This window comes from Colias croceus, chromosome 9 (assembly GCF_905220415.1).
Source record: "Colias croceus chromosome 9, ilColCroc2.1".
Taxonomy (NCBI): domain Eukaryota; kingdom Metazoa; phylum Arthropoda; class Insecta; order Lepidoptera; family Pieridae; genus Colias; species Colias croceus.
The window spans coordinates 9,724,307-9,750,512 of record NC_059545.1 but is presented as its reverse complement, the minus strand read 5'-3'; the positions used below and the strand labels follow the sequence as shown (position 1 = coordinate 9,750,512).

General features: G+C 33.7%; 1 protein-coding gene across 1 annotated transcript in view; it reads right to left on the bottom strand.

Moving 5' to 3' along the window:
- Positions 1 to 2,898: 2,898 nt before the first annotated feature.
- The window catches only part of LOC123694670 (GTP-binding protein REM 1), a 115,149-nt gene continuing 91,841 nt past the window's right edge, over positions 2,899 to 26,206 (bottom strand). The window contains exons 3-5 of the mRNA XM_045640166.1: positions 8,235 to 8,320; positions 5,809 to 5,998; positions 2,899 to 3,308 (exon numbers count right to left, since the gene is read on the bottom strand). Coding sequence (XP_045496122.1) covers positions 3,031 to 3,308; positions 5,809 to 5,998; positions 8,235 to 8,320 — 554 coding nt within the window. The 3' untranslated portion in view covers positions 2,899 to 3,030. The remainder of the gene's footprint in view (positions 3,309 to 5,808; positions 5,999 to 8,234; positions 8,321 to 26,206) is intronic.

Genomic DNA, 26,206 nt, shown 5'->3' with positions numbered 1-26,206 from the left:
AAGAATAAAAGGCACTACACATTTATATAAATTTAATGATAAAAATTACAAGTATTGGTTAATCAAATTGTACACAGACGATTCTTGGTAAGAATCAAGTAATACAATAAAAGTAATTGATAATAATATAAAAAGAAATTATTAAAATCGACATCGTGAATTAAGTTTAACGTAGCAAGAAATACATAAGTACAAATAGAAAAAACTGATTGATACATGAAAATGTTACTATGTTTCTCTCATTTGTTTCAAGTGTTATGTTGTTGAGATTATTTCCAAGAATCTGCTGTTACAATAATATATTTCTTTGTTCTTTAAACATTTGTTAAAATTAACATCTAAACAGGTATAATAATAATATGTCAATAATTATAAACACATTTAAACGTTTCATCTCGCTCTATCATCATACGAAGAAAAAGGACAAGATGATTTTTCAGCTTTCGTGTTCAATAGAAGCTTAGCATCTTCTGTCCTTTTTATTTACATGTGATTAGAACGAGATATTGAAACATGGCTACATCAGTTTTTATTAGTGCTATAGTCAAATTTATAATAATAATTACAACATCAAATCCCTCTGTGCATATGCAATTATTATTTACATTTATTGTAATAAACACATATTATAACTATATTATTACCGTAATTTATATAATATTAATGTTATCATACAAGGCAAGGATACAAAATCTATTGAATTTTCTTAATAAATAACGAAGGATTTGTGGTTTGGAAGGAAGGGATTACAATGGACCCTGAATAATTTTATTATTCAAATTTAAGATTTTTGTACAGCCTGAATTATTTAAATTTAAATATTTAATGGTTGCTAATCAGTTGAATTCAAAATCGGTATAATTGCATGATCACGCTAAGTCTCATGCTATTTGACTGTGTAGTGGCTTCTTTACATTTTTAAACCACTTATGGAAATTATCTCTGAACGATTTTTAATATTCCAAACTATGATTTATATTAATAAAAATGTAGATAATATAATACGCATTCACATAAATGCATCTTAAAACTAGGCCAATTAATCTAGTGTGCGATTTTGTTCAAGAAAATGAAGCATATATTCGTCTCTTTCTTACATTAGAGAATCAGAGTTCTATCTCATTTCTCTCACGAAAATGCACATTATCTATGACTTTGTAAATTATCTTTTTTTTAAAGTAACTTTTTTAATTATATAATCACACGCCTGAATCTATCGTTAATCGTTCCTTGATGCTATTTAAGTCAAACATTTTAATTTTGTAATCATAAATATTTCTAGCGTACATCGGAAAAGATATTATAAAATACTAAATATTATATGATATACATTGTTATTACTTATTATCCTAAATATATTAAATAGGACTCTACAAACTCCTACTTAAAATATTGCTGATACGTTATTTTATGATAACACGAAGTTTATGTACGATTTCTATAGTCTAGGCTATTATTTTAATAGTGTATTATCTTGTTTATTATAAACTTTTCACAGTTATAGATTTACTTGAAATATAAGCCATAGATTATAGAAATCAGGCATAAACAAGGAGAAAATACTGCATCTCTTAATCCTAAATATTCTAAACATGTATTTAATAAATTCTTTCAAACGTTGGCACATATCACTAGGTATATCTTTGGCTTTATTTTAAGGCCGCCATGTTATATTTCATCCTGATGAAGCAAAGGCATGGTCACATTGACAGCTGTCAATTTTAACTTTTTTTTTAATTTTGCTGTGATATGATTGTCTGAGGAAAAATATTAACTGTTTCTGAAATAATTACCTACTTATTTCGAGTTTGCCAAGATTACAATGGTAAATTGCAGCATTTTAAAATTAAGGATTTGGTTGGAGTTTAAGACAAAAGAGGCAATTAACTTCGCGTAATTAACGCAATGGAAGGAAAGAAAAAATCCTTTTATTTTTTGGCAAAATTAAAATATTACCTGAACTGTATAAAGCACAGATCACGTAATATTTTTTAAGTACTAATGATTTGTGATTTCTTCATTAATCTGTCTACCTATCTCAATCCAATTTGAGATTTTAATATGTATTTAAAAGGGGCTATTTAATTTGGATTCTAATTTGATTAAAATATGTATTGATGAAATTGCATAAATCTATTAAAACCGAATACCTAGCCAGATTGTTTCACTTTATCTTCCCTGTTGCTTCTCATTGATTATATTGAAATATTTTAGACTGATTAATATTTGCATATAATAAAACTAATAAAAGACAGATACAATGTGAACACACCTTCACATTTATTAAGAAGTTACACGACAAAAATTTTTTTCTTTCAAACAGAAATGTTTAATACAACGAATAAGTTAAGAATGTGACAGCTAGCTTTAGGAAAGCCCTCGTAAAAGCTACAGATCGTCATAAAAGTTCTATTTGGAGGAAAATATATCTCCGGCTTTGGCTTTATTATTATAAAATTATGCGCTGTAAAAGAATTTTTCAAAAGATATTCGCGAATTCTTTTCATTTTCAAACGTAAACGTAATTTTCAGTGGGTCAAATTAAATAGATTAATAAAATGTGTAATTTAAGGGACGAATGTAACAGATGTTCCCTAAATTGAGGAAAAGCGACACCTGAAAGAATAGCATAGATAAAGTAATTTATTGGATCCATCTCAACTAAATTTCTACATTTTCCTCATCTCGTATATCTATAATTTGTGGTGGAATTGAATATATTGGTGAAAAAGGTAAACTTATAACTTTACGTACATATTTCGCTAATATTAGGATGAGTATACATTCGTCTTTGATATAAACAGTAATTCGTCCATTAAAACCAAGAAATTAATTATCAATCAAATTATACAATAATTTATAACTCTCTCTCCCTTAGCCGTACAAACAGTCAAAAAAAAAAAAACAAATAACTGTCAAAAATTTGATCACGGAATCGGAATTTAACATGGCGCGTATTTACACTTAACATGGTAACACTGTCCACCCGCGTTTTTTAGTCTATACAAAAACGGGGCCTTCGCTCTCCACTCACAGGACGTGTAAGTTCTCACAGTTTTTGAATTTCGAATCTTCCTTGCCGAAAATCCACGTGAGCATTTGCCGCGCTTTCATACTGGCGCGAACAACGCCTCGGGATTTGTACCAATGTGCAGGGGAAGATTCCCGGCCACCTTCTGCGGAGTACTGCTGCTTCTTCAGGCGTATCTGATTGAGGATTCCCACGAGCAACTCGTCCACATTGTGGTTGATACCCACTGACACTTCGATGAACTTCGCTTTGTATGTGCAGGCTAGACATTTGCCGTCTGTGGACAAAGACGTTTGATTAATAATCTATATATATAAAAATCAATGCCACTTTTCGTTGTAATTCCATAACTCGAGAACGGCTGAACCGATTTCGATAATTCTTTTTTTATTATATTCCTTGAAGTACGAGGATGGTTCTTATGTAGAGAAAACGTAAACATGTACCACGGGCGGAGCCGGGGCGGACCGCTAGTAGTATTATAATATTATCTGTGATAGGTTATCTGTTAAGTGACATAGATTGAATATAATGGACTATTAATTTAATTGACCTCTTAGGCTAATAAAACTCATATTTGATAGGCACTTAATAAAGTCAGATAATAAATATGCTAAATATTACAGATTGAAATAAATGTATACAGGGTTACTTGTAAAACACCAGCAACCTTGCAGGACAAGATAGCTAACATCATAAGTAACAACATTTGTTCTACGACTTTTGATAATTTGTAAGATTTTATTTTCATACAAAAATAAATATTCATATAATTTTCCGTTTGAATATTATAAACTCTACGCTCATCCCAGCGAACGAGAGGGGGAAGGGGGCGTCGCGTCGTCCTTTCGATAATGAATAGAACATAGACTTACAAATGTTAGGAGAGTACAATAAAAGCTTAATAAATCATTTAAAAATAATTTATTGTGTTATGCCAATATTCCTAGAACAAATGTTGTTACTTATGATTAGACATCGGATTATATGCACTAACAAAATGCCAAAATATGCATGCAAATATGCACTAAAAAAGGCCGAAATATGCACTAAAAACGACTGATATGCCTAAAATATGCACAATAGAAAATCAAAAAACCTTTATTATTTTATATATTTAAATCAAAGATAGTACAAAAACAGTGAAATTTTCTTGAAATTAAGTATAGTTTTTGTTCCAATATACAATTAAGCATTTTTACCTAATTTTCGAGCGCAAATTTGTGACGTTTGTCATCCGCGAGCCCAGTGTTGCCACATTAGACCTTTCCAGGCTAAATCTAGCCCTTTTTAGAGTGAAACTTTTATTACATCGTCTCAAACTTTTTGGTCTGTGTAGCGCATGTCGGGTGACGCACGATACGTACGACAATTATCGTACAAATACGATAATTTTTAGTTAAATGTCTATAGTGTGACTTTTACCGTGGTTTCATAAAGCCACACAACATTTTTTTTTGGAATACAACCCGTGTTTTAAGTTTTTAGTCCCGAAAGGGTAATCTAGCCCTATTTTGAATGGCTCAAAATTTACTTATAATGGAGCCCATTTTGTAATTTTTCTCCATTTTACCATGCCAAAATAGGGTTTGTTTACTCGCTGACCGTTCTGATTGGCTAATAAAGGTTAGTCGACCATTAAAAACTCCCGATACTTAACGAAATATGCACGATTGGGGAAAAAGGCTAAAATATGCACTAACGCCGTAATTAGAGAGTTTTATGCATTTGCATATGCAAATATGCAAATGCATATAATCCGATGTCTACTTATGATGTTAGCTATCTTGTCCTAGGAGGTTGCTGGTGTTTTAGAAGTAACCCTGTATATTCTCATCAAATAATTGTTATTAAAGGAGACGTAATATTAAAGAATAAAACTTTTAATATTTAGTACCTACTTAGGATAGTTCATAAAGAATAATTAAGATACAATATTTTCTTCTCGATAATGATACAGTTACGAAAACTTCAAAGCCACTTTAGAATCGTTAACAAAGTCTTTGTATAAACACCAGATAAAATACATAATTACTTAGCGAAGTAAATTTCCTGTAAAGTTCTGAAGTCATTTTTCTCTTCTATAATGTAATTAGGAAAAATATGGCGGGAATAATTTGAGGCCAGCGTCGACTCTGGGGAAATCACTTTGCCTTCATAATAAGAGGTAATGAATGAAGCCAATTTTGTCCGTTAGTCCGTCCTGGAGACTGGCTTATTGATTGTGGAATGACAGAGTAATTGAATTCAGAGGATTTGGTTGAGGATTCCTCTGATTCGTGTCTCTGAGAGTCGGTATTTTGTGAGGGGAATTTTCCTACAGTATATCGAGTAGGAAATATTGTAACTGTGAGTATAATTATTTTTTAAGTTTTGCTAATATAGTCTCAATTGAGATAACAAATTTAGTTGTAATGAATTATATGCAGTCTTAGTTTCAAACATAATTTTAAATTTTTACATAAAGATACGAAGAAAGAAAAGATACAAACGGTAACCTTACATCGCATAACAATCTTTTCTATAGATTTGCTACATCTTAGACCTTTCACGTTCCAAAAAGCGCTCAGAAAATTTTAAGTAATATAAAAAGACGTGTGTGTCACTCGAGGACTGCTGCGGTAAAGCTATTGCATAGCATGCCTTCAAGCCACACCTCCGTGCCCGTCGGAGTGGGGAGCGTGAGGTGTTTTCGTTGCGGAATTTCCGGATTCGGTCCCCGCGCTCAAGGCCCGCGATAGAAGCTATGCATGGCTTAATAATATGATAAATATTACCTTGTGTAGACACAGCACGACTCCTAGCCAAGTCAATCTTATTGCCGACCAACACAGCTGGCCTCGACCGCAGCATGTCACAATCCAGCAGTCTGGAGAGTTCCTGTTCAGCCTTCTGGAAGGATGCCTTGTCTATCACCGAGTAGATGATCACGAACGCATCTGGAGGCTCTGAACGGTCTATTTCCTCCTGTAGAAAGAAAGTCAAAGTCAATCATTAATTATAACTAAGCCGTTAGATACATAATTCATACCTACTAATGCAGTTTTTATAGAGAAGACGGCAAGAAATTCCATAGTTGCTCTGTTAAAATCATATCCACGTGTGTCAAAAGTTTTTTGAATAAACGATAAAATAAAATATTATAAACTGGAATGAAACGCAACTGCGTTTCTGAATTTCAGCTGAAACGTGATCAAGCAACGCTATTTTATAGGTTAGAAGAGTATTTTCTTGTGTTTGATTTTAAAAGCGATTCATTTAATATCCTATTTTAGTCCTAAAATGGAAATAATGTTTTATTTTAAATGTGTGATGACAGTTCAATGATCTGTGAAAACATTACCAGCGTAAAGGTAAAATTCAAATCGAATTTCGATCAAAACTGGCCCAGCCGTTTCAAACATAAGCTATAATAAACAAAATGGACAAGATCTTTATCATTGAGACTCCATAATGTTCTTATCCATTATATCTAAACCTCTATTACAAAAACGAGGCGCGAAAGAAACCTTTATCTAAAGGTCAATATATCATTATTGGGGAATTTGAATGATAAATGAACTTTGATTGTTTCAGTATTTGATTTATAGACGCTATATGATTGATTACGAAGCGATGGTTCCTATTGTTGTGAATTTGATTTAGTTGATATGATTTATCAATCTTCTTTGTTAAACTTTTTACATTAAGGGCCGATTTTTCAATCCTTGATTAAAATTTATCCGTCCAATAAAGTATTACACGATCATTTTAAAATGTCACCTGTAAAATACGGACAATTAGAATACATTTTTGAAATGGTAGTTTAATACGTTATTCGATGGATAAGTTTTAACCAAGGATTGAAAAATCAGCCCTTATAATGTCAAAATTAATAAAAAAATGTGTGCGTGTACTAGTGTACACACGTAAGAAGTGAAACTTCTTTATGACCTTATCTTTAAAAAAATAATTTACTATATACAACTTTACAGAAATACGTCGAATCACGGGTGGTAGGGATAAGAAAAATGTCACGCGTAACGAAAAAAATGTTCCACTAAATTTTTTTCCAACCCCGATAAAGAAGTTTCACTTCAATAACACCTTAAGTTTAGAAGACAAACAATTGTTTGTCTATCACACATAATATTTACTCTTAAAAAATATAGTGATGATCAAACTATCTGGTAAGAACAGGTGGTATAATAAAAAGATCAAATTAGACCCAAAAACAATAGACAACAACGCAAACTTTTCATAAAAATATAAATATACTTTTTTACATGTCCTAAATTAACTTTAATGTAACCGTAGATTTAGAAGCTGTTTTATAAAGAATAAAATATTACCTTTACGTTCATGTCTAAACCTCCAAAGGTGTCCTATGTTATCTAATATTTAAAATAATACAATTCGTGAGCAAACACTGAAAGAATTTTGCAACGAAAACGTTATTGGAACCATTTGTATATTGTAAATGGCATAACGTGAGAAGAATAGTTATTTCGTTGTTTCAAATCATTTGATTTCAAATTTAGAGAGTTTCTTTTGATACCATATGAAAAATAAATGTTAGAGGTGTTAAAAAAATCTGTACTAATCTATGTATAATATTTTAAAGCTGAAGAGTTTGTTTGTTTGTTTAAACGCACTTATCTCAGGAACTTGGTCTGATTTGAAAAATTCTTTCGGTGTTAGATAGCCCCTTCATCGAGGAAGCTATAGGCTATATACCTATCATTACGCTAAAACTAACAGGAGCGGAGCAATGCGGGTGAAACCGCAGGGCACAGCTAGTAAAATATAAAGCTGTAGTTCTATGAAATTGTTCTTTGACACACACGCACGAAAGCACAATAATGAACATTGATTTTCACATTTAAACAGATATTAACATATGGAATCGATGGAAAACTTATTCCCCGGAGCATATAAAAATGTGCTTAGATCTAAATAACTAAAGTGCAAAGTAGGAAAAACAGTAAGAACGGAATTAAAGGGTAAAGAAACTACATCTACGTAGACAAAGCGCTGTGTCCGTTTCTGCTGTGTTCCATATGCATTTCACATTTGTTTCACTGATTAATCTTTAGGGACACCAAAATTTGCTGTTAGATCGAGACATTTTTCATGTGTTTCCATAGGAAATCGAACCCAGGATTCCTTACGATCACGCGTAGCAAGAACTAGAGAACTTTGTAAGTAGTAAAACAATATTTACCTTTGTACCGGTGCAATTAACAAAGTATAGTTCTGACTCCTCGCCGTTTAGTAGAATCGATACTTTTTGCTCTGTGCCATCTGCATCTGTAAAGGAAATATTTAGTCAATACAATTTATCTTAGAATTTTATTGAAAATTTAAATTGTTTGTGTGCTATTTCAAATCAACTTGAGATAACATTAAACTACTGACTGGAAAAAATGTGTTGAATTGTAGAGTACCTAATACGTCTTAACATGAATTAAAATGTTTAAATTGATATTTTCGGTTTTATGGCATTCAAATGCTTTATCTTAATATATATAAATCTCGTGTCACAATGTTTGTCCTCAATGGACTTCTAAACCCCTTAACCGATTATAATAAAATTCGCACACCATGTGCAGTTCGATCCAACTTGAGAGATAGGATAGTTTAAATCTCAAATCGTTTAAGAGAAAGCGGGCGAAGCCGCGGGCGGTAAGCTAGTAAATTTATATGAATTAAATGTTATGAAAAATCCTTTAACATTGTCTAAAGAAGCTTTAATTACCAAGTATACGTATGCATTTGTGAAATTATCATACTTATACACATCTTAATACTTTCTCTATATACATATAAAATAAATACCTAGTTCAAGTGAAAATCATTGTCTAATTTCGATAACGCAAATTTTGCTCATCTAGCTAATTTTGTTGTGTGAAATATCAAAAAATAGCATCAAAGCTTACCCTTGACTCATTTCCTGATTTTAATAAAAAGCGTATAATTTACGGAACAGTCAAAAGTTTTATTTTATACGATGCTGGCGAATAAAACTTCACAAAATGCCTCCGGGAGTGTACGTGACGTTTTTATATTGTGGACCAAAACAAGACCCTCTTAAGATTTACGAGACCAACTTTTGGTCATACCGCAGCCATTTTCTTAAATAACGGTAATGGAAAATTATTAAGGAACTGGTGAATTTTAATTGAATAAAGGCAATCGGACATTAAATTATTTGTTACTTCGATGTTTTTAGATGATGTTTTAAGCAAAAGATTCTAGAGATTAGGACACTCAAACAAAACAGCTTTAGCTTACGCATTGTCAACTTTATGAACACAAATTTCATTAAATGACCCTACAAACTCCGTACTATGTACGTTTCATATTTTTAAATTAATTATTTCTTTTGATCTTATTAATCGTAAGTTATTATGAGACATATTGTTCCTCATGTACTAGTAGCTTGTCACGGCTTTACTGGATTTGAACCGTATTAAAATAAAACTTTAATATATGACAGTCAGTACGAGGCTTTCTATTGGAAAAATAATTTTTAAATCGGTTCAGTAAATCCAGAGATCTCTACAACGACACAAACTTTACCCCTTTATACTATTGGTACTTAGTATAGATAATATTGTGTATTATATTCAGAGTTAACCGAGTTAAGTATCACTTTATGACGTGTTAGCAACTTGTAGACAACTAACAAGCTATTTCTAAGGAAGTTGCTCCTTTGTGTGATTCTTCAGTATAATTATGTTATACTCATGTAACTGAAGTTAAGGTAAGTTGTCTAAGTAAGCGTAATCTATGAGTTTATAGTGGCAAGGAACATTCTCAGTTTAACAGTCGGTTAAAAACCTTCACTGGACAAATACATATTATTTATATCATACTTACTAGCTTTCCACCCGCAGCTTCGCCCGCGCAGTCAAAGAAAAACCCGCATAGTTCCCGTTCCCGTGGGATTTCCGGGATAAAACCGATCCTATTTCCCGGGGTAAAAAGTAGCCTACGTCCTTTCTCGGGTATCAAAATATCTCTATACCAAATTTCATGCAAATTGGTTCAGTAGTTACGGCGTGATTGAGTAACAGATAGACAGACACAGTTACTTTCGCATTTATAATATTAGTAGGTATGGATCATCAAGCGGAGTGTGGAAAGGACGTTTACAATTAAATTTATTGTTTATGCAGAATTCGAAACCTTATTCGTCAGCAATTTAACTAAACTAAACTAACTCCATCGTGTAATGTTAGAAAAATTGACTTTCTTTATAGAGACGACTTAATGTTTGATTTATTTTAGGTCCAAATTCAATTCGAATAGAAAATTATAATCCCTGAGAACCGGAGTATAAAAAGCTAAGTTCAGATTCGATGTCAGATTGAATTCTAGAGTTATTTTACTAAACTTTGAGTTTAGCAATAAATCTAGAACTTTCAATATTTTACACCGAAGTTGTTATAAAACACGGGTTTCCCTAACGACACAAGGTTCAATATCACAGCATAGAAATCGATTCTAATATATTTATGAACACTTTACTTTCACGAAGGAAAATGTAAAAAGCCGAGCCAAACTAAACTGCTGCCTTTTTGTTTAATTTTTATTTTTGGTTGAAGAAAAAATAAACGTTTGTTAAAAATACATTTTTTATTGCCTCAATCCTGTTTTCTTTTTCAAAATGTTGTAAAGATTTGTGTGTGTTCTTTCCTGACAAAATATATACTATTCCAAAACTGCATACTACTAACTTATATGCACGAATTTAAACTGCACTCAAAACTACAGCTCTATCAAGTTCCAAAATGTACACTAAATATTTAAACAAACATTAAGCTCAAATACGTTCAGAAACAAGTCAGATTTACTATTCAAGTAAACTGGAATCCTTCAATTTCGTTTATGAATATATTTCAAAGGACGCGCGTGTGAAATGTTAGCCTCAAACGAGTCTTGAATATTTAGGTTATATTTCGGCCCTTCATTAAACAAATTAATTTTCCGTTTGAATATTTGCTTGATTACAACCTGGGAATGTTACTGTTGATTTGGAATTACATTTGTCATGTGGTACTAATGAGTCGAGCTTGTTCAAATCTAATCTATTCTTATATTATAAAGCTGAAAAGTTTGTCTGTTTGTTTAAACGCGCTAATCTCAGGGACTACAGGTCCGATTTGAAAAATTCTTACGGCGTTAGATATATATGATTCATCGAGGAAGGCGATATATTATTATCACGCTAAGACCAACAGGAGCGGAGTCATGCGGGTGAAACCGTGAAGCACAGAATATAAGTATATGAACATACTGGAACATACTATACTTTTAATGACTTGGGAAGAGAAAATATCCAAAGAGTTTCTTATCATTGGAATCTGGTCACGTGGTACAAAGAAGTAAGTATATTACTTTTTAATTTTATTATATTAGCTATTACTTACACCTCTTGAAAAATTAATAATTGATCTCTATCTGTTTGTTTAAAAAAAAATATACTTATTACTTATTAGGATACATTGTAAAATAACATTTAGGTAATATTAACTACCTAACATTAACTAAATTTTTCAACAATTAACTTTTTCAACAGTTACGAGAACTGTTGAAAAAGCTTTGTACAACTATTACAAGAGTGCATATAAACAATACTTTTGTATTTATATAACAAGCGAATTGCTACTTATTACGTTGATAAAGGTGTAATTTCGCTTTAAGTGATTTAAATTGTTTAACCAATAACCACGAGTATGGTTAATAATGTCGAAGCAATATACATATATATTATTAACGTATTTGTGGCTGGATGAAATTCTCTTGTGATAGAGGTTGGATTTATTATGGGCTTCGTTTCGTAGTTTGATAGATACAATAAAAATAACCACAATAGTATGTAGAGAAGTTATTCTAACATTGACATTTAAAGAGGTTTTATTTTTTACCTATCTTGAATCTACTGCAATGTTATTTTCAAATTATAACTACTGTGTTTTATAATGTCGCGTAGAGTGTCCTATGGTGGACTTAGTTATTAGTTATTAGGACTTAGTTTTTAGTTGTAATTACTAACACTAATACTTGGGCTTTTTATTTTACTAACAAAATATGGTTCTGCGATATCCGAATTATATGCAAAATAAATAAAATAAATAAATAATGAATCTAATTAGTTTCATGGCGCATTAACAATCGAAATACACGTAATTCAGATTAAAAATCTATTTTCAGATATTTTAAGCACAAATAATAATAAAGTTTGAGTTTTGTACAAAGTCAAAACACTTTCAAATAAAGGCATTTTTTTATTTTATTGCTCTTAAACAATTTCCTTACGTATATAATTTGGGTATATTATTTAGCTACATGTGTGATGTAGCATGTACAAGCATGGACAGCAAACAGATTGAATCTCCGGACACCAATTTACATGCACGTCAGCTAAGACATACAACGATGTGCAATCATGGAGCGATTTGCAACTAAATAGCGTTTAGATCGACAGGTTGACTATGTAATTAATTTGTATTGCAGCTTAAAAATTAAAGCTCAAATTAAATTATTTTAAAAGTGTCGTATACATGGTAAGGAAAGAACGTAACGACAGGATTTTTCGAATATTAATAAAAAATAACTGCATGTAAATTGGTATTCTAATAGTCAATTCAGTTACAATATTTTTTTTATATAATATTTTTTTACTAAAGTCACACGAATATTAAGAACCGCGTTGAGGTTCGAATAAATCTCATAAGATAATATCTAAATAACCTGGTTAAAAACAAGATCCACATTAAGGCGGTTTATATTTTCCCCAAAAGAAAAATCGATCATTGAAATTTCCCACTAGGGACACGGGATTTATTTACTATATTTAATAGAAATAATAAACTAAGTGATAAGGCCGCCAAAATAGTTGTACTCTGTTCTATGTGTAAGTAGTTCTAAGGCTTCTGTACAACTATTCTGTACAACTATTAAAGAGTTAAATAAATAAATAAATAAATAAACTAAATAATAATAATAATATATAAATAAATAAATGCTTCGGGAATGAACCCTTAAACACAGATTTCCAATATATCGTAGATTGATATTTAAACCCTTTTCAGGTTGGCTAAGTAAAACTTGAATAAGCAACTAATATACATATTTTAGGGACAAATCTATACTAATATTATAAAGCTGAAGAGTTTGTTTGTTTGTTTGAATGCGCTAATATCGGGGACTACTGGTCCGATTTGAAAAATATTTTCGGTGTTAGTCCATTTATCGAGGAAGGCTATAGGCTATATATCATCACGCTAAGACCAACAGGAGCGGAGCAATGCGGGTGAAACCCAGGGGAACAGCTAGTATTAGATATAAATAAAAGTATTCGTATGAAATTCAACAATGAATTCATATTGTGGTCCATTTTACAAAGGCATTGAGACTATTTATTCAATAGTTTCTTGTCTCGTTTCCATTTAAATATTTATCAAACTTTAGCTATACTATTATATAGTTTTATGAACCCTTTATAGAAAAGTTTTCAATTTATTTTCCTTTCTTTACTACTATATTATTGCAAGTTCAATTTGAGATATAAACTCATAAAAAAGAATTAGTCTGGCGCAGCACAAAAGGCTGATTTCGTTCTGGCTCATAGAGAGGATCGATTTCAAAATAAGTCACAGCTTATAATGCACCAGGGAATGCAATATCCATTTTAGATACAATAAATACTTTACTAACTTTCGCTCGTGAATGCGCTCGCGTGCTTTACATAAAATATATATTATATAAGTCCACCCTTAGTACATATTATCATGTTCATAATATATTCCCTCAGAACTCACGGAACGGTGAAATATTTGTTTTTAAATCGGTCCAGCAGTTTAGTTTCTGAGATCAAACAAATAAAAAAACTCTCATCATTTTATATATTTGTAGAAGTATTATTGTATGCGAGCTCTACCGTCAGTAATATGTAATAATAAAATCTAGTCTATAGGTACTATAGTCTATATACTTAAATCATCCATAGGTACTATTAATATTATAAATCCGAAAGTAACTCTGTCTGTTACTCAATCACGCCTTAACTACTGAACCAATTTTCATGAAATTTGGTATGGAGATATTTTGATACCCGAGAAAGGACATAGGCTACTTTTTATCCTGGGAAAAAGGGCGGGCGAAGCCGCGGGCAGAAACCTAGTTATCTTTATACATAGAAATTGTATCCAGACACATAATAAACATTAACATTCATAACAGTCGACATACCTTCACTTTATTTCGAATAGTGTATGTGACTATTAATCAAAATTCAGCTTTACAAAACGCCGAGTCAGCAAGCTCTTAGCGTAGCCTAGAAAGTTCATGTTTAAGTAGTTAACTTTATCTTTACAGCTAACCGTGTTAGCTCTAGTAACACTAGTTTGTTGGTAGACGCTACTTTTTAGTGAAATGTTTCATTAATTTTATACTTATGCTCGTTTTTTCACTATAAATTCTGGATTGAAAATGAAAATAAGATTTGTGCTTTCTCTTAAGCTATTAGCAACCGCAATGCTATTTAACGGAACATAAGTGAAGACACATGTCCCCAAGTGGGGTAGGGGGCGGATGCATTATACATCTGTTTAACTGATCGATTTTCTTTAGGGACAAGTAGGTGATCAGCCTTCTGTGTCCTACCAGACCGAGACATTTTTTCTTCTTCGTCTCCACCGGGAATCGAACCCAGGACCCTTCGGTGCTACGCCCACGCGTCAACCACTGTACCAAGGAAGCGGTTAACGGAACCTACATACTTTGAAATGTCTATGTTTTTTTTTTATTGTGTAGCTATTTATTTTGTTTGTATGGAGGTTTATTGTGTTATTTCGGGTGTGTGATAATTAAGAAAAAGAAAAATTGTTTTTCTATCGTTTGAGTATGTATGGTATGTACTAAATTTGAAATAACATAATATTGTCTTCGTAATTTAAAGTCTAATCGTTTCAAACCAGAAAAATAACTATTTTAATTACATAAATATGAAGAATATTAAAATTGACTGAGATATTTATGTAAAGACAAAGCCCAGCACTAAGTTATTCCGAAGTTTACGCGTTAGTTATAAGTTACAGGTGTATTATGAATAAGGAATATGGGTTACCCTTAAGTTTACAAACTGATTTTATAGTTCTTAATCTTTTGGGATAGTATAATGTACAAAAAAGTATCAACTATTTATTAAAAATGACTTTAAAAATAACGAAAACTGAAGGAAGTTTTTCAACATTTTTTTATGAAATACAAGTGTAAGGCTATAATATTTAGGCCTCCAATTTACACTAATTATTATATTTTGATTGTTTGTTTACGCTGAACTCCGTAATCGTCAGACAATCTACAATAATTTTGGAAATATACACACACCGGCACAATTAGAGGAACAGAAACCGATACGCGAGAACATCGTCTGGGATTTGAAGGAATGGCAGCAGGTTCTCTTTACTGATGAGTGCAGAGTTATTTTAAAACAGATCAATGGGAGACAGCGAATATGGAAACACAGAGGAGAACGCCAAATATAGTCTAATTTTGAACACACAGTGGCTTATGGTGGCGGCTCAATAATGGTTTGGGGAGGGATATGTTTGAGAGCTCGCACGGAGTTATTGATAGTCACAGGAGGGACCATAACAGCAGATAGATACATCAGAGACATTTAAGAAGAACATGTTGTACCATTTGCCCCATTTATTGGTGACTACTTTATTCTAATGCAAGATAATGCTCCTGCTCATAGTGCACAATCGGTACAGGCATATCTGAGCCACGTAGGTATACCGGTGATGCAGTGGCCAGCAAATTCCCCCGATATGAATCCGATAAAGCATGTCTGGGACTTGCTAAAAAGAAGGGTTAAATCTAGAATGCCACCCCCCAACAATCTGAATGAACTTTGAAACGAATTACTTGAGAAGTGGGAGCGGTTGCCTCAAGAAATCATCGATAACATAATCTGTAGCAAGCCGAGACGAATGGAAACCGTAATCAGAGCAAGAGGGGGAAACACTCGTTATTAAATTTGCTTTAATTTTATTGTCAATTCATTTAATGCTTACTTTTTTTATTTTTTTGTGATGGTTCATAATCATCTAAAAATTTCACTTATTTCAAATTTCTTAATATTTCAATAAAAAATAACGAAGACTTTTCAAAGTCGTTGTTAAAAGATGTTAATCAACTTGTTATTTTGTATCTAATTACATTTTCGTCAAATATATGCGTTATTATCTCATAGTCTCACTTTTTTTTTGTTCCGCTAATTGTGCCGGTGTGTATATATATGTTTTTCTAAATATAGATAACAGTTGCACAAAATCAAATAAAAATCCTACAACTTCACGCATACATGAATACAGAGTAATACAAGCATGAATAAAATGTCAGAAATATGAAGTGAAAATGTTTCAAGTATTCAATAGAATATTTTCATCTATTCACATTTGTGTACTCGTTTACAAAGAGCATGAAATCTGTATAAATAGCATTGAACCGTGAAAATATTTAAATAACGTTATGAGGTGATATTATATGGACCCTTAAATGCTGATTAAAGTTTTGGCTTTGCAGTTAGCTTTTATCAATTTGAACGTTAAGTTCAATTGCATGAATGCGGTTAATGTTCGATTCAAAAAAAGACAACTGTAAAAATGCCGTTGAATATTTTGATATACAATAATTACAGTCGCCTATTAAATAGAATATAACGTACTAACTTACCGCCCGCGGCTTCGCCCGCTTTGTCTAAAACCTAATAAATTTTATAGTAAAATCTTCCTCTTGAATCACTCTATCTAATAAAAAAACCGCATCAAAATCCGTTGCGTAGTTTTAAAGATTTAAGCATACAAAGGGACATAGGGACAGAGAAAGCGACTTTGTTTTATACTATGTAGTGATAGTGATTATGACGCTTTTATCACTACATAATATAAAACATAGTCGCTCTCGTCGTCGTCGTCGTCGTCTCAATCTAAGTATATTAGTCCGCTGTTGGACACAGGTCTCTCCTATGGCACGCCATATTTTAGCCCGATTATTATTAATCTCTTGCAGCAAACCGCTCTATCATAAATCTTTAAATATTTTTAATATGCTAGTTTGCTCTTCTAAGTCTATTTACCAAAGTTATCTAACTTCAAAAACTTTACACAATACTATTCCCAAATTAACATATATTTCGAAACGTGCAAAACATATTTTATATAACAGCACGTCGGGCCTGGTCTTGGCATTTCGATAAGAAACTCTCCACCCGTGGGATCCTTTTTATGAAGATAAATTGAATCAATTCACATGTCACATGTCTCTAGAGGGGCCTGTTCGTAACTCGGTATTAGGTGGTAATTAAGTTGCTTGTTCTATCAACTTGTTCTGAGTTGAATTGAATAAAGATACGTCTTTTTAAGGAGACAAAAGCGGTTTCACATATGTTTCTATACCACTTTTTTAACTTGCATTACGGTTTTGTTCGCAGAATATTTATGCAATTGGTCTTGATGACAAAAAGGTACGTATATCACAATTTTCGCATAAATTTTTCATCATCGAGCAACATGAACAGAAAAATACTTTCGCATTTATAATTCGCAAGGTATTAATACTTATAAATTATTAATAGTACCTAATCACAGACATATTATATTAATTAGACAACGCAAGTACCGCGATCTGTATGAAAACCAAGCGTGTCATATTTTTTGTACTGACCTTGACGCGTTATGACGTCACGAGCGCTTTTTAGTGATGGAAATTTCATTTTAAGCTAAATCGATTAGGGACGCCACTCGCGCGGCGATTCTAGTATAGGAGTACGATGATAGACTTTTCAATGAGAGGTTGTGTGCACGAGCGCAAAAACGAATTGGAGGAAATTTGGGTGCTGATCTTCGCGTGATCTTCATAAATTCTCTATATTTTCAAGTAAGTTTACCTACGCTATTATAATTCGTACACTAATATTAAAACACCTTACGTATTCCGTGGTTTTCCTTGTTAGTAGGTAGTTCACAAACCAGATCTATGTCTAAGAGGTAGTCAAATAAATGAATCGTAATCGATTACAAAATCGATTCAAGACTAGAATTTATTAAATATTATATTATAATTAGATAATATTTCCCATATTATTTATTATAAGTAGGTACTTATCTTTTTTGTTGTAGAATATGGACGAGTCTAACTCAAACAAAAAGAACAATTTTTAGAAACTAAACGAAAAGTTCGATGTTCGTGTTCGATTACAAAATCGATTAGAATCGAGAACTGTTGCATCGAATGAACATCACTAAACACAAAATTGGACAGAAAAATGAGAACAGAAAAATGAGAAGACGCTATTCATTGCATATTATGATACGACGCCATCTTTACCGTGCCAAGTAAAAGCCGCAATGTATTCCGAATCATTCCGTATGATTTCGTATCCATGTTTGTCACGATCGTTTTCCACAAATATTCTTTAATTGATTTTAAAATAAATAGTGCATATTCTGATTAGAAAATTACTTACCGGTGGAAGGAAACATCTCCGACAACTCGGCCACTCATAACTGTGGAGTTTCTACAGTTTATTACTGCGCTATTCGGCATTTTACTCTATTCCGTTTCACGTCTTTCCTTGGCGAACTGCAAGCGCGGAATGAGTGTAGGTAAGCGTCAAGCAAGCGTTTTATGCTTAGTTTGGACACGGGAAGTACATACACTCGCGTAGTCTATCTTAATGTATGTCTGTGTACCTAATACTTATAAATTATTAAACTGGCAGCATACCTAGATATTATTGACTTGTCTTGTTGAAGGCCTAACCTTTATGAAGACCTAAACCTATAAAGCGCGTAGCATTTTGTCAACCTATCAATACAAAGAAGTAGGAAGTAGTAACCACCAAAAATAACCTGCATTATTACGTCTAAGAGAATAAACAAACAATAAATAAAACAAACATAGTAATCAGCGAACACGAAACACGTAATTTGGCGCTTTCCTTATAACATGTCGGTAGCAATAAATTTAGGAGAGAAATAAAATAAATTCGTCAGATAAGCCACAACACGCAAGGAAACTCACTCCTTGAGTCAGTTACGAACTATTCTATTAAAGGAAAGACCATTATTGTATATGTTACAGTCAAAACCCTGAACCAGTCAATAACGTTATTGACCGGTAAAATCAGTTAATAAGGATATTGACTAAGGGCGTCGGTTAATATCCTTATTAACTGATTTTATCTGATTAAACCAGTTAATAACGTTATTGACTAAGGGCATCGGTCAATATCCTTATTAACTGATTTTAAGTCGAGACATCTAGTCAATATAGGTTTTAACCGACGTGACCAGTCAAAACTCATAAAAAGTTAAGGACGTTCGTGAAATTATACTAGAAAATCATTTAAAAAGGTTCATAGAACTTTTTAAAGTGCAATATTTAAGAGTTTTATGTTTTATTAATTAATTCAGGGTATTGTTTGTAAACTGCAACCGCGTGAGAATACGTGCCCCAAAATATTTTTGAAGATGGCAATTGTGTTTTAATAACAACTAGGTTTCTGCCCGCAGCTTCGCCCACCCAGTCAAAGAAAAACCGCATAGTTTCCGTTCCCGTGGGATTTCCGGGATTGCGTTAGTTTCTGATTTGATGGAGTGACCTGCAGGTGTACTTCGAAGACTGCTACTGGAACTTTTATACGAGTAGAGCTAGGTGTGCCGAGTTTGGGCTCGTTTTGTTAGTTATGTTGAGATCTTACCTCCGGATTTGATGGAGTGACCTGCAGGTGTACTTTGAAGACTGCTACTGGAACTAATAGACGAGTAGAGCTAGGTGTGCCGAGTTTGGGCTCGTTTTGTTAGTTATGTCGAGACCTTACCTCCGGACTTGATGGAATGACCTGCAGGTGTACTTCGAAGACTGCTACTGGAACTATTATACGAGTAGAGCTAGGTGTGCCGAGTTTGGGCTCGTTTTGTTAGTTATGTCGAGACCTTACATCCGGACTTGATGGAATGACCTGCAGGTGTACTTCGAAGACTGCTACTGGAACTATTATACGAGTAGAGCTAGGTGTGCCGAGTTTGGGCTCGTTTTGTTAGTTATGTTGAGACCTTACCTCCGGACTTGATGGAGTGACCTGCAGGTTTACTTCGAAGACTGCTACTGGAACTAATAGACGAGTAGAGCTATGTGTGCCGAGTTTGGGCTCGTTTTGTTAGTACCTGCTGGTCACTCCATCAAGTCCGGAGGTAAGGTCTCAACATAACTAACAAAACGTGCCCAAACTCGGTAAATCTAGCTCTGCTCGTCTGTTAATTCCAGTAGCAGTCTTCGAAGTACACCTGCAGGTCACTCCATCAAGTCAGGAGGTAAGGTCTCAACGTACCTAACAAAACAAGCCCAAACTCGGCACACCTAGCTCTACTCTTCTATTAGTTCCAGTAGCAGTCTTCGAAGTACACCTGCAGGTCACTCTATCAAGTCCGGAGGTAAGGTCTCAACATAACTAACAAAACGAGCCCAAACTTGGCACACCTAGCTCTACTCGTCTATTAGTACCAGTAGCAGTCTTCGAAGTACACCTGCAGGTCACTCCATCAAGTCCGGAGGTAAGGTCTCAACATATTAACTAACAAAACGAGCCCAAACTCGGCACACCTAGCTCTACTCGTATAATAGTTCCAGTAGCAGTCTTCGAAGTACACCTGCAGGTCACTCCATCAAATCAGAAACTAACGCAATCCCGGAAATCCCACGGGAACGGAAACTATGCGGTTTTTCTTTGACTGCGCGGACGAAGCTGCGGGCAGAAACCTAGTTGTTATTAAAACACAATTGCCATCTTCAAAAATATTTTGGGGCACGTATTCTCGCGCGGTTGCAGTTTACAAACAATACCCCGAATTAATTAATAAAACATAAAACTCTTAAATATTGCACTTTAAAAAGTTCTATGAATCTTTTTAAATGATTTTCTAGTATAATTTCACGAACGTCCTTAACTTTTTATGAGTTTTGACTGGGCACGTCGGTTAAAACCTATATTGACTAGATGTCTCGACTTAAAATCAGTTAATAAGGATATTGACCGATGCCCTTAGTCAATAACGTTATTAACTGGTTTAATCAGATAAAATCAGTTAATAAGGATATTAACCGACGCCCTTAGTCAATATCCTTATTAACTGATTTTACCGGTCAATAACGTTATTGACTGGTTCAGGGTTTTGACTGTAACATATATAATGCTAGAGAAATTAAAGCGTAGAACTTGTTAAGTTCAAATAATATTATGGCTTTGTGCGGTAAATTGATCTGAAAATCCATCTAGAAAGAAATTGGACGTGCGTGAGTTTGAAATGTAGTTTAAAATTCGATTAACGTAAAATAATTTCTTATTGAAGATTTATGTTTGAAGTACCTACTTACACAAGTAAAGGCTAAATAAAAAAGCGTGTATTAGATACGGAAAAGATGTAGTTTTGGTTAAAGAAGTTTAAAAAAACGGTCAAGTTCTTAATTTAAATCGTTCCATGAAAATAAACAGAATATCAAATCTTTCTTAGTAATATTTCTATTTTACTACCTTTCAAATTACAGTAAACTAGACATCATTCTGATGAGCATTCCAAAGAAGTCAAGTAAAAGCCGCAATGTATTCCGAATCATTCCGTATGATTTCGTATCCATGTTTGTCACGATCGTTTTCCACAAATATTCTTTAATTGATTTTAAAATAAATAGTGCATATTCTGATTAGAAAATTACTTACCGGTGGAAGGAAACATCTCCGACAACTCGGCCACTCATAACTGTGGAGTTTCTACAGTTTATTACTGCGCTATTCGGCATTTTACTCTATTCCGTTTCACGTCTTTCCTTGGCGAACTGCAAGCGCGGAATGAGTGTAGGTAAGCGTCAAGCAAGCGTTTTATGCTTAGTTTGGACACGGGAAGTACATACACTCGCGTAGTCTATCTTAATGTATGTCTGTGTACCTAATACTTATAAATTATTAAACTGGCAGCATACCTAGATATTATTGACTTGTCTTGTTGAAGGCCTAACCTTTATGAAGACCTAAACCTATAAAGCGCGTAGCATTTTGTCAACCTATCAATACAAAGAAGTAGGAAGTAGTAACCACCAAAAATAACCTGCATTATTACGTCTAAGAGAATAAACAAACAATAAATAAAACAAACATAGTAATCAGCGAACACGAAACACGTAATTTGGCGCTTTCCTTATAACATGTCGGTAGCAATAAATTTAGGAGAGAAATAAAATAAATTCGTCAGATAAGCCACAACACGCAAGGAAACTCACTCCTTGAGTCAGTTACGAACTATTCTATTAAAGGAAAGACCATTATTGTATATGTTACAGTCAAAACCCTGAACCAGTCAATAACGTTATTGACCGGTAAAATCAGTTAATAAGGATATTGACTAAGGGCGTCGGTTAATATCCTTATTAACTGATTTTATCTGATTAAACCAGTTAATAACGTTATTGACTAAGGGCATCGGTCAATATCCTTATTAACTGATTTTAAGTCGAGACATCTAGTCAATATAGGTTTTAACCGACGTGACCAGTCAAAACTCATAAAAAGTTAAGGACGTTCGTGAAATTATACTAGAAAATCATTTAAAAAGGTTCATAGAACTTTTTAAAGTGCAATATTTAAGAGTTTTATGTTTTATTAATTAATTCAGGGTATTGTTTGTAAACTGCAACCGCGTGAGAATACGTGCCCCAAAATATTTTTGAAGATGGCAATTGTGTTTTAATAACAACTAGGTTTCTGCCCGCAGCTTCGCCCACCCAGTCAAAGAAAAACCGCATAGTTTCCGTTCCCGTGGGATTTCCGGGATTGCGTTAGTTTCTGATTTGATGGAGTGACCTGCAGGTGTACTTCGAAGACTGCTACTGGAACTTTTATACGAGTAGAGCTAGGTGTGCCGAGTTTGGGCTCGTTTTGTTAGTTATGTTGAGATCTTACCTCCGGATTTGATGGAGTGACCTGCAGGTGTACTTTGAAGACTGCTACTGGAACTAATAGACGAGTAGAGCTAGGTGTGCCGAGTTTGGGCTCGTTTTGTTAGTTATGTCGAGACCTTACCTCCGGACTTGATGGAATGACCTGCAGGTGTACTTCGAAGACTGCTACTGGAACTATTATACGAGTAGAGCTAGGTGTGCCGAGTTTGGGCTCGTTTTGTTAGTTATGTCGAGACCTTACATCCGGACTTGATGGAATGACCTGCAGGTGTACTTCGAAGACTGCTACTGGAACTATTATACGAGTAGAGCTAGGTGTGCCGAGTTTGGGCTCGTTTTGTTAGTTATGTTGAGACCTTACCTCCGGACTTGATGGAGTGACCTGCAGGTTTACTTCGAAGACTGCTACTGGAACTAATAGACGAGTAGAGCTATGTGTGCCGAGTTTGGGCTCGTTTTGTTAGTACCTGCTGGTCACTCCATCAAGTCCGGAGGTAAGGTCTCAACATAACTAACAAAACGTGCCCAAACTCGGTAAATCTAGCTCTGCTCGTCTGTTAATTCCAGTAGCAGTCTTCGAAGTACACCTGCAGGTCACTCCATCAAGTCAGGAGGTAAGGTCTCAACGTACCTAACAAAACAAGCCCAAACTCGGCACACCTAGCTCTACTCTTCTATTAGTTCCAGTAGCAGTCTTCGAAGTACACCTGCAGGTCACTCTATCAAGTCCGGAGGTAAGGTCTCAACATAACTAACAAAACGAGCCCAAACTTGGCACACCTAGCTCTACTCGTCTATTAGTACCAGTAGCAGTCTTCGAAGTACACCTGCAGGTCACTCCATCAAGTCCGGAGGTAAGGTCTCAACATATTAACTAACAAAACGAGCCCAAACTCGGCACACCTAGCTCTACTCGTATAATAGTTCCAGTAGCAGTCTTCGAAGTACACCTGCAGGTCACTCCATCAAATCAGAAACTAACGCAATCCCGGAAATCCCACGGGAACGGAAACTATGCGGTTTTTCTTTGACTGCGCGGACGAAGCTGCGGGCAGAAACCTAGTTGTTATTAAAACACAATTGCCATCTTCAAAAATATTTTGGGGCACGTATTCTCGCGCGGTTGCAGTTTACAAACAATACCCCGAATTAATTAATAAAACATAAAACTCTTAAATATTGCACTTTAAAAAGTTCTATGAATCTTTTTAAATGATTTTCTAGTATAATTTCACGAACGTCCTTAACTTTTTATGAGTTTTGACTGGGCACGTCGGTTAAAACCTATATTGACTAGATGTCTCGACTTAAAATCAGTTAATAAGGATATTGACCGATGCCCTTAGTCAATAACGTTATTAACTGGTTTAATCAGATAAAATCAGTTAATAAGGATATTAACCGACGCCCTTAGTCAATATCCTTATTAACTGATTTTACCGGTCAATAACGTTATTGACTGGTTCAGGGTTTTGACTGTAACATATATAATGCTAGAGAAATTAAAGCGTAGAACTTGTTAAGTTCAAATAATATTATGGCTTTGTGCGGTAAATTGATCTGAAAATCCATCTAGAAAGAAATTGGACGTGCGTGAGTTTGAAATGTAGTTTAAAATTCGATTAACGTAAAATAATTTCTTATTGAAGATTTATGTTTGAAGTACCTACTTACACAAGTAAAGGCTAAATAAAAAAGCGTGTATTAGATACGGAAAAGATGTAGTTTTGGTTAAAGAAGTTTAAAAAAACGGTCAAGTTCTTAATTTAAATCGTTCCATGAAAATAAACAGAATATCAAATCTTTCTTAGTAATATTTCTATTTTACTACCTTTCAAATTACAGTAAACTAGACATCATTCTGATGAGCATTCCAAAGAAGTAAAGTATCTACTAAAAAATTTTCAATAAGACCTTATTTCGTATCATAATATCATAGCAGCTAATAATGCAAATTTTCTTGGAAAGCGCAATAAGCTGTATACAAAGGTAACCAGATTTATATGAAATACTAGCTTTCCACCCGCAGCTTCGCCCGCGCAGTCAAAGAAAAACCCGCATAGTTCCCGTTCCCGTGGGATTTCCGGGATAAAACCTATCCTATTTCCCAGGGTAAAAAGTAGCCTATGTCCTTTCTCGGGTATCAAAATATCTCTATACCAAATTTCATGCAAATTGGTTCAGTAGTTAAGGCGTGATTGAGTAACAGACAGACAGACAGAGTTACTTTCGCATTTATAATATTAGTATGGATTAGATTGAACTAGATCTTACCGTGGCTTTGATCCCATTGCACCATGCCAAAGAATAATAACTAGTACATAACTAGAGTTAACCATGCGCCCTTTTATTTAGATAGAGATAATGTTTCAATATGTACAAAGTTCTCGTGTAACAATGTTAGTTGCCATACTAGTCCGAAACGGCTGGACTGATTCTCATGAAATTTTGTGTGCCTATAAAAATAGATGTTGGCTGATTCTCAGTTCTTGGGTAGGTACCTAGATCTGAGAATCAGCTAACATCTGTTTTTCATACCTCTAAGTGATAAGAGTAAGGCAAGACAATTTTTGCCGGGACAATATTATCACTAGGTACATAGTATAAAACAAAGTCGCTTTCTCCGTCCCTATGTCCCTTTGTATGCTTAAATCTTTAAAACTACGCAACGGAATTTGATGCGGTTTTTTTAATAGATAGAGTGATTCAAGAGGAAGGTTTTAGTATATAATTTATTAGGTTTTAGACAAAGCGGGCGAAGCTGCGGGCGGTAAGCTAGTAATTAATAATGTAGATTGTAGGTAATATGTACCTAGAACTGAGAAATAATTTTTATAATCTCGCCCATAGAGAGCAAGTTAAATATTATATTGGGTATGGATTGATAAACAGTAATTGCAGTGCTTGAGAACCCTTCTCTAATGACGTCATTTGTCTTGTTTAAGTTACTGATCCCCCGACCCGAGAGTACCATAAATGACACCTTAAACTCCTGGGCTAAAAATTAAGAAAATTAAATTTACCATTTATTAGGAAATAATACATACTTTTTGTTGAGCAAAAAAACTCATAATAAGTGAAAATGGGGATGGAAAGAATTAAACTGTAATACATAAATCTATCTATTTAATGAAGATAAAGTTTTGTAATTAATTAAAAATTAAT